The sequence below is a fragment of the Telmatherina bonti genome (assembly GCF_933228915.1).
Source record: "Telmatherina bonti genome assembly, chromosome: 22".
NCBI lineage: Eukaryota > Metazoa > Chordata > Actinopteri > Atheriniformes > Telmatherinidae > Telmatherina > Telmatherina bonti.
Window position 1 is genome coordinate 10,875,378 of NC_136631.1, and position 12,134 is coordinate 10,887,511.

Below are 12,134 nucleotides of genomic sequence, written 5' to 3' on the forward strand. Positions count from 1 at the left end.
GGGAAAGAGTTCAGGTCTTTAAACAACAAATTTTGTGACTGCTCAGTGATTTTTGTTCAATCTTTTCTCCTTCCCCGTGCAACAGGTTTCATCTTAGTTATCAGCGGCTTAAGAGATAACACTAGTCGCAGTCTCTCCGGCAACATTTGCTGTGAAGAAATGAAGTAGTATTGTTTTCATTTCGGCTTTGTTAGTCTGAGGTGATGACGCTCTTACAGCACAATATATTTACCATATTTACTGTGGCAGTGCTGCACGTATGCAGTCACAAAAAGAACACTCGCGTTCTGCTTTGTGTTTGCTTCTGCCTGTCTCTTCATATACAGTACATTTACACAGCTGAATTTCCAATAAAGCTGCTCTCATTCATTTATCTCTGTTCCTGTTTATCACACGATGAAATTAAAACTTAACCTAGCACACTAGCGGTGTCAGTGTTTTGGCACTGCAGCGTGACAAGTTTTAATTTTGCGTGAATCATATTTGGGAGGAGCTCTGTACAAATACATCAGGCGAGTGGAAAACGTCGGATAAAGTTATTTCCAACGATGGCTGGTGAGTTTACCAAAGAGAGACATCCTGCTGCATTCGTTGCTGTGGGTTGCTGTTTTCCACTTTGTTTCCAGGGTCTGATTCAGGTTCCAACATGTAGGGCTGTATGCTATGTGTTGACATTGTATTTTGTTTTTTTATTGAGTTCATATGAGCCTAATCCTTCTGTTTATGAGACGTTACAATGACGGCGAAAGCAGTTGCGGTGCGCGCTCCCGATGTAGTGCAGTGGCGGGAGGCGGGGCTTAATGCGGAAGAGTCTCAATCCACTCGTTTTGCCCGCAGGCTGATCTGACAGCCTACGGAGAGGGTCGGTCTGAAGTAAATAAAGCCATTTGTGACAATACCTCGATCAATCCCAGCCCTTCTGGTCTCAGAAATAAAAATAAATTAGCCTGAAATGCACAGAATAGTTCCACTTTAAACTCTGCACTTACTGCTAATTAGCCATTGATTTGAGTAAGGTGTATTGCAGCAGGGAAACTCTTAACACTTGCAGGACTGCGGCCCTTTATGACCGGAGTTGCCCACCTCTGCTTTATAAGGACAATTCAGAGGCATATTTAGTATATGAACAAGAAGGGACGTACAGTTGTGCTCATGTTTATTCATAACCTTTCATTAAAGAAGGGAAAAAAACAGCTGTCTGTAAAATAAGCTGAAATTGACTAAAGTAATAATAAATAAAAATTTTATGAAAATCATTACATTACATCATATGAAAAATATTTTTTTAAAAAGCAAACAAAAAGATAATTTATTACATATCACATCACTCATAAACTAATATTTTGTTGAACAATCCGTTAATGTTTCCGCTCCAGTCAGGTGTTTTCTGTTCCTCTCAGTCAGACTTCTGCACCTGTTGACAGGTGTTTTGTCCCACAGTTCAACAGAAAAGTGCTCTAATTTGTCCAGGAACAATTTGTTTGTTTTTCTTTTCTCTCTTCAACTCCATAAAGAAAAAAACAGTGTCTTATATCACTAAATTATATTGTTGCAAATTTTTAGTTATTGTTCCTTTTTTAAGTCTCCAGTTATTTGAGTGACTGTTGTTAATTCAGCCTTTTCTTTAATGAAAGGGGATGAAGACATATGAGCACAACTGTAATATTCTTTTTAAAAAGCGCTAACCCTAACCCTAACTCCTCTTCTTGTGTGTGATTCTTGATCAAGTTCTGATCTAGACCCAAAATCAAGTACTTGAGCTAAGAATGTTTTAAAAAAAGAGAGAGTTGAAAATGATTTCTGCAAGCAGCCTGTTATGTTTTACTTGGTTTTGGTTTCAGACTGAGATTCTGCTCTGAAAGACTGAAATGCTGTTGCTTTCTAAAGCTGTACAGCAGATCAGACCTTTCACAAAATATCATCTATTTTGTCCATTCGGTCTGTTTCAGATACATTGAGTCCATGGTCCACTTTGCCAGTATCCGACATCCGGCAGCCATTCTGGATGACCTGCACGGCAAAGTTCTGAACGAAGCGTATCAGATCAGCAAGTCTACAGTCACCGAGTCTGTACGTATAAAACATCCCTGAATAGAGCATCATACAGAAAGGTTACATGTTTTTAGGTTAAAATCTTTTCAGATTCGGTCAAATCAGCTTTAGTTTTAAAGTGAACTGAATCCCAGTTAATTGTCCACTTACTGATGCATGTCTCATTGTTTGGGATGTGGATTCACACAGAGCCAAACAGGCAAGCAGGAGCACAAGCTGTCCAAGACGGAGGGCACGACCCCTGGCTCGCTCAACATCTCCCACGGACAGACAGAGCTGTCCATCAAACCGGATAATGTGAAAATCAAGGGCCTTCAAGCCAACGTCTCAATTCCCAAGGTCAGAACCCGTGACCCAGAACAATGAGAGGACAGCAGTGCTCCCAGATTAAGCTCTGACCACATGAGTTTCATAAGGATCCTGATATTATCTGTCATTCGGATCCTTTAAACAAGCTCCTTACTGTTGCACTAAACCTCTCAAAAGTCAGACAGTCTCAATTACAGGATTTTATTCTGTATATTTATCCTTATCATATCATAATTAATCATTTTAAATATGTTCTTCTAACACAGTCCAGCGTTGATTTGTTGTCCGTTGTTTTGGCTTTTTCTTTATTGCAGGTGAACCTCTGCCTCCTGCAGGCTTCTGTAGAGGAGGGGTCACCGTCTTGCTCCAGTAAATGTGTCACACACGTGTCTCTGGTGGCGCTGTGCTTTGACAGGATCGCAACCCAGTTCAGAATGAACAGGTAAGACCTCCACAGCTTATTGTTTCTGGTCCTGTTGGGTTATTAGCTCTAGTTTGGGGTTGTATGAAAACAACAAGAGCTGTCATACATGGTCCAATTTCAAAAGAAAAAAATTTGATCTTTTGTACCTTTAAAACTAAATTTCATTGCAAATAAGGTCCCATTTTGCAACATCAGTGACAAATTATTAATTAATGAATAAGAATTAAAATGTAAGAACAGACAAATCCAGACATCAACACATAATTTCATTCTTTTTTTATTTAGGGGAATTGTGGAAGAGACTCCAAACACGACGGAGCACGGCCGGCCCTCCGTCATGCTGGAGAAGTACGCGTCAGCCACAAAGATGCAGCCTCAGTCTTCTGGCTCATTACGCTCCAACGCTGGCATCGAGAAAGGCAAAGAGATCGCCGCAAGGCTCAATATCCACCGAATCCACAGCCAGCTAAGAGGCCTGGACTCTGCAGGTCAAAGTTCAAGCTTTGAACTCAGTTATAACCTAAATCTAATAATCTCTGTATTAACATATCCTTTCTCCTGTTAATGATAAAAGCTACAGTTTTATGTAGTGCTGTCTAACAGCTGTGTTCACCAACCCCCTCCTCTGCAGATATCGGCACATGCGCCATCACAGCTATCCCTTTTGAGAAGTCCAAAGTGCTGTTTGGCCTGGAGGACATGGAGGAGTTTTCATTGGTGGATGAAACCGATGCCCAGGCGGCAGCAAGCGATTTGGGTCGTTCTGCCACATCTGTCGAGAAATGGGGCTGGATCATGTTCGAATGTGGCATAGAGAACCTCACCGTCAAAGGTGCACCAATCCAGGCATTCTGAGCAGAGGCCAGGCCTACATTTAGGATGGAGGAATAGTTCGATTCTGCAGGTGGGGGCTTTTGTTTTCAGATCAGTAAACTTTTCACACTGTGTTGCAGGGGGCCGTCAGTCAGGAGCCATTCTTTACAACGCGTTTGGCGTGATGGGTCGCTCGGATGCTGGAGGGAAGACGGGAATGTCCAAGTCTAATGGCTCTACCGGCTCTCAGACGGGAAGCGGTTACAGCACCGACGTGTCCGACGACAACCTGCCGCACGACACCGTCAGTCCTGCCTCAGATGCTAATGAGAACTCGGACTCAGACGACCAGGTGAGAGGCGGGAAAATATCTGTGCTGCTGTGCAGCAATCCTCCTAAAACTCTTTTACTGTACGGAATGAGCTCTAACCAGGTTATTCTGTATTTTTACCGGGTACTTGTTGCTTTGGAGTTGAGCTCTCAGTCCTCTTTTCTTTTTAATTTATTTTATTTTATTCAGATTAGCAAGGATTTAACGGACCATACATCACTGTGCCAAGATGTTGCGATTTTAAATGTTTCTCCTCGACAGATGCTACATCTATGTTTCAGACATGAATCTCCTGTTTTAGATTTTTAAATATTTCTTTTGCAAACAGAAGTATTATTTTGTTTGTTTTAAACGTGAACAAACCTCATCACTGCATGATGAAATGGTTGTGAAACTGCTCACAGTAAACAACAGAATACTAAACAGGAAAGTAAAGCTTGGAGATGAATGGACATTTCTAAACGTGTAAAAAAGAAGCAACATTTTCGTCGTCATTTTTTTGGGGATGGGGGTGGTAGAAGAGGATGATGGTCATTCTGTATCAACAGCCAGGCGGAAACTTCATGGCTGTTGTTTCCAGATGTGTTGCCATCCAGATGTTGTTGTTTCCAGATGTGTTGCCATCAGCTCAAAATCTGCAACTGAGGATTTGTAACTGAGTAAAGCAGATAAAAGATGTTTCCATATGATCTACAATGACGGGAACTGGCAGAAACCAGTGGGACGGTAGTACCCAGGTTCATAGTTTTGTTCTGGCCTTTTCAGGCATCTGTTGGAGAGACAGTCGCAGAGGAAAGCGAGCATTTCTTTCCTGCTAAATCCTGTTTCCTTCTGCTGCAGGACGAAGGAGTCGAATCTGATGACCTGAAGAAAGACCTCCCTCTCATGCCTCCTCCACCTGATTCCAGCAGCATGAAGCTGACCATCAGAGAGATCTGGTTCAGTTTTGCCGCTCCCACTAATGTGCGTTCGCCTTCACAGAACATATCCAGGTACGAAGGCACCCATTACTAAAACCTCATTGGAGAAAGTGTTTGTTCGATTGTAAGTCTATGATTGATTTTTAAACTATGTGAGTGAACTCGTTCTTCTAAATTTATGCATAATGAGCTTGATGGGAATGTAAGTGGTCTTTTATTCATACAAAGTGGGATTATCAAAGGAAAACATTGATCCCAGGGAGAAATTGGAAAACGGTAAGTGACTACATGCTTTCGTCCGGATTCGATTTGATTTAGATTTTTTTATTTGATTTAAATTGCCATTCTCACAATTTCTTCGATATTGCTGATTTTTGTAGATTAAAAACAAAAAAAAATGTATAAAACTTTTTGTTGCTTCTCTTTTTTTCTAAATTTAAAAAAAAAAAAAAAAAAAAACAACACAGTAGCCAGACCATCATTTTGCTGCTATAATGCCCAAGAAGACAAGTAAAAAGATCAATAAAAATGACAAAAAATTTATAATGGATTATTTAAAAAAAAAAAAGAAAGATTTTTTCACAAAAAAATCTTTTTTAAAATTGTGAAGCAAAAAATCCCAATATTGGCCTTTTTTAAAAACTAGATTTTCCCTCCCCTAATGAGTACAGTATGAAAATTCTCTCCATGCAGCTGTTGCAAAGTCAGTGTGTTAGTCAAGAGTCAAAAAGCCGAGTAAAACAATGTCCTTCTGTTTTATTGTGTGTTTAGGCAGCTGAACCTGCTCAGCACAGCCACACCAGCCATTGGAGCTTGGCTGGTTCCCATTGACCAGCTTAAATCTTCCCTCCGCAAACTGGACATGGAGGGCACGCTGCGGGTGTGTGCCGTTATGGGCTGCATCATGACCGAAGCTCTCGAGGTGAGCACTGCCGATATTTTCAGAACTAAACATCTGTAATTACACATAAAGATTTGTTTCTCCGACAACTTCTGTGACATTTTGTCGCTTCTTGCATTTGTCCATTAAATCCAGTTGTTTCCCAACAGAAAAAGAGCATCCACATCCCCATTCGCAGCAAGTACAACCGCGTGACCAAACGAGCTCGCTACCTGCATGAGAACCCCTCTTGTATGCTTTGCAACATCCTCCATCGCTACCTTCAGCAAGCTGACTACTCCGTCATAGAAGAGGCCACCATGGTTGGTCACATGACTGGTGATAAGTGCTCCTCTGCTTTCTTTGTTAGGCTAGGTCTGTAAATTCTTTTTCTTTTTCTTTTTTTTTTTTTTGTCCCAGAATGACGGCGTCCCGGCCCTGGTAACTCTAAAGAAAGGCCTGGTCGCTCTGGCCAGACAGTGGATGAAATTCATCGTCGTAACTCAGGGTTTTAAGGCCATTGGTCTGATGAAACCCAACCAGCTGACCAAACCCAAGGAGCCTCAGCAGAACCAAGGCGACACGATCCTGGGCCTGGACAATGGAGCTGCGCTGCAGAGTGACACCAGCGCTGATGGAGCGGAGTTTGAGTTCGATGCAGGTGCGAACGTACAGTTTTGGTTTTTTTTGTAAATTTTACTCATGTGACTAAAGGTAAACTAGATGCTACCAACTCTTAATCTTTACTGGCTGCATAGACATGGATTGTTGCACGTGGAGATGGATTATGGGTTTTTTTTAAAAGTTTATTCTGGGAGTTTTATGTTATCTAATTATTGTGAAGCCACAGTGAGCGAACACACCATGCTGCTGGAGGGAGCATGCAGTCGCCCCCCACCTAAAGAAGGAAACTCTGGTCCTGTCAGCGGAGTGGAGATCATGAGGAAACTCTCCAAGTCCCACACACACAGCGAGTCTGCACTCAGAATAAAGGTACAAGCTCAAAATTGCATCCATCCACATGTCTAATTTTGTGATTTTTACTTTTTTTCAATCTAATAAATCCCCCTGACACACAAACATATAAATTTTTCTATGTTTATGTACTAAGATCCGCAGGTTTTGTAGATCCATCCTGCTCTTGCTGCGATACACAGATAGCTGTGGAAGACAGCCTGCAAGGCAGCCATAAATCTTGGTTTTGGAATCGCATGCTGTCAAGTTACCAGGATTTATTTGCGAGAGTTATTTCATTTCCCCCAAAGAAGTAGAATTACAGTATATGGCGAGCTATCAGACACTCTTTTACCCTTGCTGGAGTTTATAAGCATTACTGTCAGCAGAAAGTTTTCTGAACCTGGACTGCTGAAAGGTCAGCAGCTCCATCTCTTTTTATGGAAACATTTGCTGCTTTTCTCACTTTTCATCCTTTAGACTGTTGAGGCAAAAAGTAAATAAAATCAAGCGGTTATTTTTAGTCGTGTAAAGGAGCGATAGTTGGTTTTTTTTTTCATTTCTTAACATTTTAAAGTGGAAGGTTGGAGCTGAAAATCAAGCAATTTGCTAAAATGAGTGTTCTGACCTTCTTTAAAGAAACCAGATGACAGCAGACTGGGAGGGATGTCTAGCGTGAGGTATGAAGGTGACTCCATCTTTGGAACATCAGAAAGATTAGAGCGTACACTTAGTGGCTTGGTGGCGGTGCTTTTCTTTCCGTGCCAAATTAAAACGCTGCGTGTTGAGCCAACTCAGCTCTTTTGTCTGAAAAGTTTCCTCTAAACTTTTGAGTTCAGCCGTTCTCATAAGGTTCCTCTGTAAGATTTATCACACCTGTCTTTTAAATGAAATGCAACTTAGTTCTTGTGAAAGATGCGAGGACAGCTAAGCCATATGAACATTTGTCATTCCCAGGGCTCCCATCCTTACCAGTCGCTGAGCTACACCAGCGGTGACACGGCAGCTGACTCACCCGCACACGTGAGCCGTGCAGGCCTCCCGGCCAAAGACAGCCCCAGGAAGGAGAGCCTGCTGAGCAACCTGACAGGCAGCTTTCGGAGTCTGCACAACTTGCTGGAGGGCACACCTCAGAGGAACGAGCCGTCTGCCGCCACCGCCGCCGCAGCCAAGAGCAGCTCCCTCACTCGCACAGGTAGATACACAGATTGCTTCTGATACACACTCATCAGAAATGTGAACTTAATTCACCTCAAGTCCACATTTTCGCTCCAACAGTGACCTCTACTGTTCAGTAATGCTGAACCTTCACCCCTCCCACCACTTTTGTATATCTGATCATGTTTTATTCCCCATCGCTTAGCAACCTCAGTATAAAGCATCTTAGCGAATCAAAGCAACTGTTACGTTGACTGACATGTTATGCTGATTTTTTTTTTTTTTAACAATGTTTTATTTTACTATATCTTGTTTTGCACTTAAACTGCTTTTTACTTTAGTTTTTCTATCTCTTTTCTTTTCTTTTTTTTTTTTTTTGTCTTGTTCACCATTCAAGCAGGCAAAATGGAATTTCTGGATGCTGTGTTCTGCTGGGCAAATTTACTTTGCCAAGGGAAGCATCACAGACATCATGCTCCTCTTGACATTCTGGATTTTAACTTTATTTTTCGATTTATTTTGCATAATTGTTTGTATTACAACGTGTGTACTGCTGGACCGGAGAGGACAGAAGAGGGACAGAAAGAGAATCGAAAAGAAGAGAAAACAGAAAACACCTTGTACAGAGAAAAAGAGAGAGAAAGAAAAACTTTCTATTTACTTTGATTTGTTGACATGAATTGGAACAAGGCCTTGGGTCCATGTATTATTATACAAATAAAAGCAGACACTACAACTATACATAATTTCAAATTAGCTGCTTACAGTGCAGTCATCACTGTACCCAAGGCCACTGGACCGACTCACTGATGTTTATGAATTTTGGCCACTAATGGCCTCCGTCCATTTGCAAATATACTTGGCGTGAAGTAATTTCTTTGCCAATCTTTACCATTAAATGTTAGTTCTTACACCCTCCACTTTACCATGCTCTAAAAACGTTAAATATTATTTCCCCCTAAGTATGATTGAATCGAAGTTTCATAGCCTGCAGGTGCCTCAGATAGAAACCACAGTTTGTTGTGACCTTAAGTTAAACGGGTCTAAGTATCCCTGCAGTATGGCTTCCTTTGAACTTGCACTCATTTAGCTTTATTATAATTTATATTTGATTATTTGTTGTTTATTTTGAATTACAGGAGATGCAGGGTTTTTTTTAAGCTCTAAGTGGATCTCAGTAAGCAAGAGCTGCCTGCAGAGTGATAGTGATAAATTAGCAGCTGTCAAATCATCATCTTCCAATCTTTAGTTTAATACTTAGAATCTTATTAAAGATGTCAAATACTTGAAGTATCAGCAGCTTTGTTGATTACTAAGGTCTTCAGTGTGGCGCGGATCTGTGAAGAGCAGATGGTCACTGTGTGAATTGCAACGATACAATGTTCTCTGTATCTGTCTCAGGGACAGACATGCTGACTGAACACCCGCTCCTGTCTGAGCCGTCCTCTGTCAGTTTTTACAACTGGATGTCCAACGCTGTGGGGAACCGAACTGGAGCTCCGGTCCAGGAGTCCCCAGTTAACCGCTCCCAGCACAACAGCCTGCAGACTGGTGAGAAACCAGGGATTTGGTATCATCAACGGGGTGGGGAATTAAACATGCTGCAGGTTTACATTTTTTTGTGTGTGTATGTTGATGCTGTTGTCGTTACTGCTTCACACATTTACAGTGTGTGAACAAAGCTTAAATATCATGGAATGCTGTTTTAATAGACTCACTGGATTTCCTTGTCAACACCTACAACTACCAACCTCTACCAGTTAACAGCCCAGAAGGAGGTCAGGCTTTGTTGAGTGTTGTTGCGATGCTGTTGGTGAACTAATTAGCTGTTAGTTAGTCTGTTGCTGTATTAGTGTGATTGTCGCCTCTGCTGCGATGACAGTTTTGGGAAGCAGGTGTGATGTAGATGTAAAAAGTTCCTTCCTTTTGTTTTATGTCTTCCTGTGGTAAATCTAGCAAACAGTCCTGCAGTTTGTGGGTTTGTAATACTGAGCCTTGTGTATCTGTTATTTGAACGGTTTATAAATCTGATTTAGTATAAAGAAATATGGCTCAAACTAAACACCAAAGTCAAGAGTTTTTAAGGCCTCACTTTTACCCTTTAACCTTTAACCCAGTGAAGGATATATCTGACTTTAGAAACAAGGCTGTCTGATCAAATATGAAGGGGAAAGCATTTGTTTGGACTGGCAAAGACTTCCAAAACAATTATGAGACCAGATTCCTTTTTAAAATTAGCTCTCAAAAAACAACTCAAGTTAAGTCTCTGTTTACATAAAGTATCCTGAAAAACATCCCAATTAAAAGCATGTGCTTTTCCATCTGTTGGTTTCTCTTTGCTAGGCTGTTCATTAGGAACTGGCTTGAACTGATGTGTCTGTAAAGTGCCCTGAGATGACACTGTTGTGAAGTGGCGCTGTACAAATAAAGCTTAATTTGAATGAATTAAATAGATGCTGAAAACAAGTGCAGCTAACACTGATTGCTACTCAAACAACACGGATCTGTGTTGTTAGTTTTATCATCAGCGTAGGGAACTCCATAGATTTGTGGTCATGTAATACAGTTATAGGACTCCGGTGTTTGCTTTAAAGACTTCCAGGGTTTCCTGAAGGCTACACTCTCACAGTTTTAGTGGTGAAACTAAGTTATGTTTCCTCTCTGATGAATTCCTATCGAACTATGAACATCAGAGCACGTTCGTAGCATTTAAAAACCTGCTTTTCCCTTCTTCTGCTTCTTTTCCCTTTTCCCATTTATCTGCCTTCCTCTGAATAGTAGTTTACTTTAATTGTAGTTATTTGTCATTTCCCATTCAGATCACTGAGAAGATGTATTGTATCCCTGCAGCTGTGCTGAGGATTTTGTATATTCGCAGGTTGTGTGTGTGTGTCCGAGCGACACACCCAGGTGCTCGCCAGTGGCAGCACAACAAATTACCTATTTGAGTTCCTCACGAAAAACCTCTTCACTCCTTTTGTTTATAAATGTGCATAAATTTTCCCTTAACTACCTCAGTTATTTCCCGTTAACATCTTTTATGAGCAGTTGGAGTGTTTAAGTCTGAAGTGTGTCTGCTCACAACCTCCAGCCAAAATCCATAAAAAGAAAGGGAGGGAAGCTTTATGGACATCATGGAAATGTTTGGATTTAAGGCTCCCCGTGATGCTTGATTATGGTTCTTCACTTTGGTTAATGGTGCATGTTTATACTGAGAAGGGGAAACAAGGGAAGGGGCAAGGTGGGGAGAAGAGAGCGAAGGAAAGCAAAAGGAGACAAATACAAAACAAATACAAAACAACAGATGTACAAGCGAGACAGAGAAACTAGACAACCTACTGTTAAACATGTTAAACAGAAAGCATCCTTCAGCTTCTGTAAGAAAACAAAAAAAAGTTAGCAACGAGGAAATTAAGCATCACTGTATGTGAAAATATAAAATGCATCACATCCTAACTCCACCACCTGCCTTTTATCCTCAGGTGGGATGTGTAACCTTCCCACCATCCCCTCAGCATCAGACTTCAATACAGTGCTGTCCAGCGACCAGAACACCCTGGACGGGACCCATTCCCAGCACTCCCAGCACAGCACAAGCCAGGACGATATGGTGGACATCGAGGAGGGCAACCAGTGTCCAGCTGCTGTTCAGCTGGCTGATGCTCAGGTGCCGTCCAAACCTCAGACTTATTACCTTGTTCTGTTGTTGTGCTTAGTGCTTCGTCTTTCATCTGATAATCAGTTCACCTTCCTGCAGCTCCCTGAAATGTTTTTATAGACGCGATTTCAAATTGGTTTGTTTTAATGAGGTTTTGTATTTGTGTGGATAATGAAGTAGCAGGGAGAAAAATGCTGCTAAGAATCCAAATTTATGGAGAGAAACAAGGAGTGTTGCATCTTTATGAGTCTTCTACCTGAGCTGATATTAAACAAGTGAATCCATTTATTAAGAATAAATATTGGTATAAAAAATTTTATTTCATAAATGCATTGAATCCATGTGTCTGTAAGGTTCATAGGTTCATCCTTTTCTAAAATCTATTCCTAATTTCACTTTTGTCCTCTTTCAGGTTGTTTTTAAGCCCTTACTGAGCTACACACGCATCCAGGCACAGGATACCACTCCACTCAGCTACAAGATGTATTTTGGAGAGCATCTGTCTTTTTCTGGCAACCTAGAATGTCTAAGAGCAGACATCGTCGACTCTGATACATCTAAAGAGCGGAAAAACAAGCGATCCAGGAGGTAAAACCATACTTGTCTTGAGGAAATCATCTTTATACTCATGTTTT

General features: G+C 41.2%; 1 protein-coding gene across 1 annotated transcript in view; it reads left to right on the top strand.

Moving 5' to 3' along the window:
* kiaa1109 (KIAA1109) overlaps positions 1 to 12,134 on the top strand; it is a gene marked incomplete at its 5' end in the record, with an annotated part of 74,668 nt that overhangs the window by 21,327 nt on the left and 41,207 nt on the right. Inside the window, 15 exons of the mRNA XM_079262349.1 lie at positions 1,950 to 2,070; positions 2,242 to 2,391; positions 2,676 to 2,803; positions 3,071 to 3,273; positions 3,417 to 3,617; positions 3,739 to 3,950; positions 4,770 to 4,921; positions 5,621 to 5,771; positions 5,900 to 6,052; positions 6,150 to 6,390; positions 6,574 to 6,722; positions 7,641 to 7,878; positions 9,243 to 9,392; positions 11,324 to 11,508; positions 11,912 to 12,087. Coding sequence (XP_079118475.1) covers positions 1,950 to 2,070; positions 2,242 to 2,391; positions 2,676 to 2,803; positions 3,071 to 3,273; positions 3,417 to 3,617; positions 3,739 to 3,950; positions 4,770 to 4,921; positions 5,621 to 5,771; positions 5,900 to 6,052; positions 6,150 to 6,390; positions 6,574 to 6,722; positions 7,641 to 7,878; positions 9,243 to 9,392; positions 11,324 to 11,508; positions 11,912 to 12,087 — 2,610 coding nt within the window. The remainder of the gene's footprint in view (positions 1 to 1,949; positions 2,071 to 2,241; positions 2,392 to 2,675; positions 2,804 to 3,070; positions 3,274 to 3,416; positions 3,618 to 3,738; positions 3,951 to 4,769; positions 4,922 to 5,620; positions 5,772 to 5,899; positions 6,053 to 6,149; positions 6,391 to 6,573; positions 6,723 to 7,640; positions 7,879 to 9,242; positions 9,393 to 11,323; positions 11,509 to 11,911; positions 12,088 to 12,134) is intronic.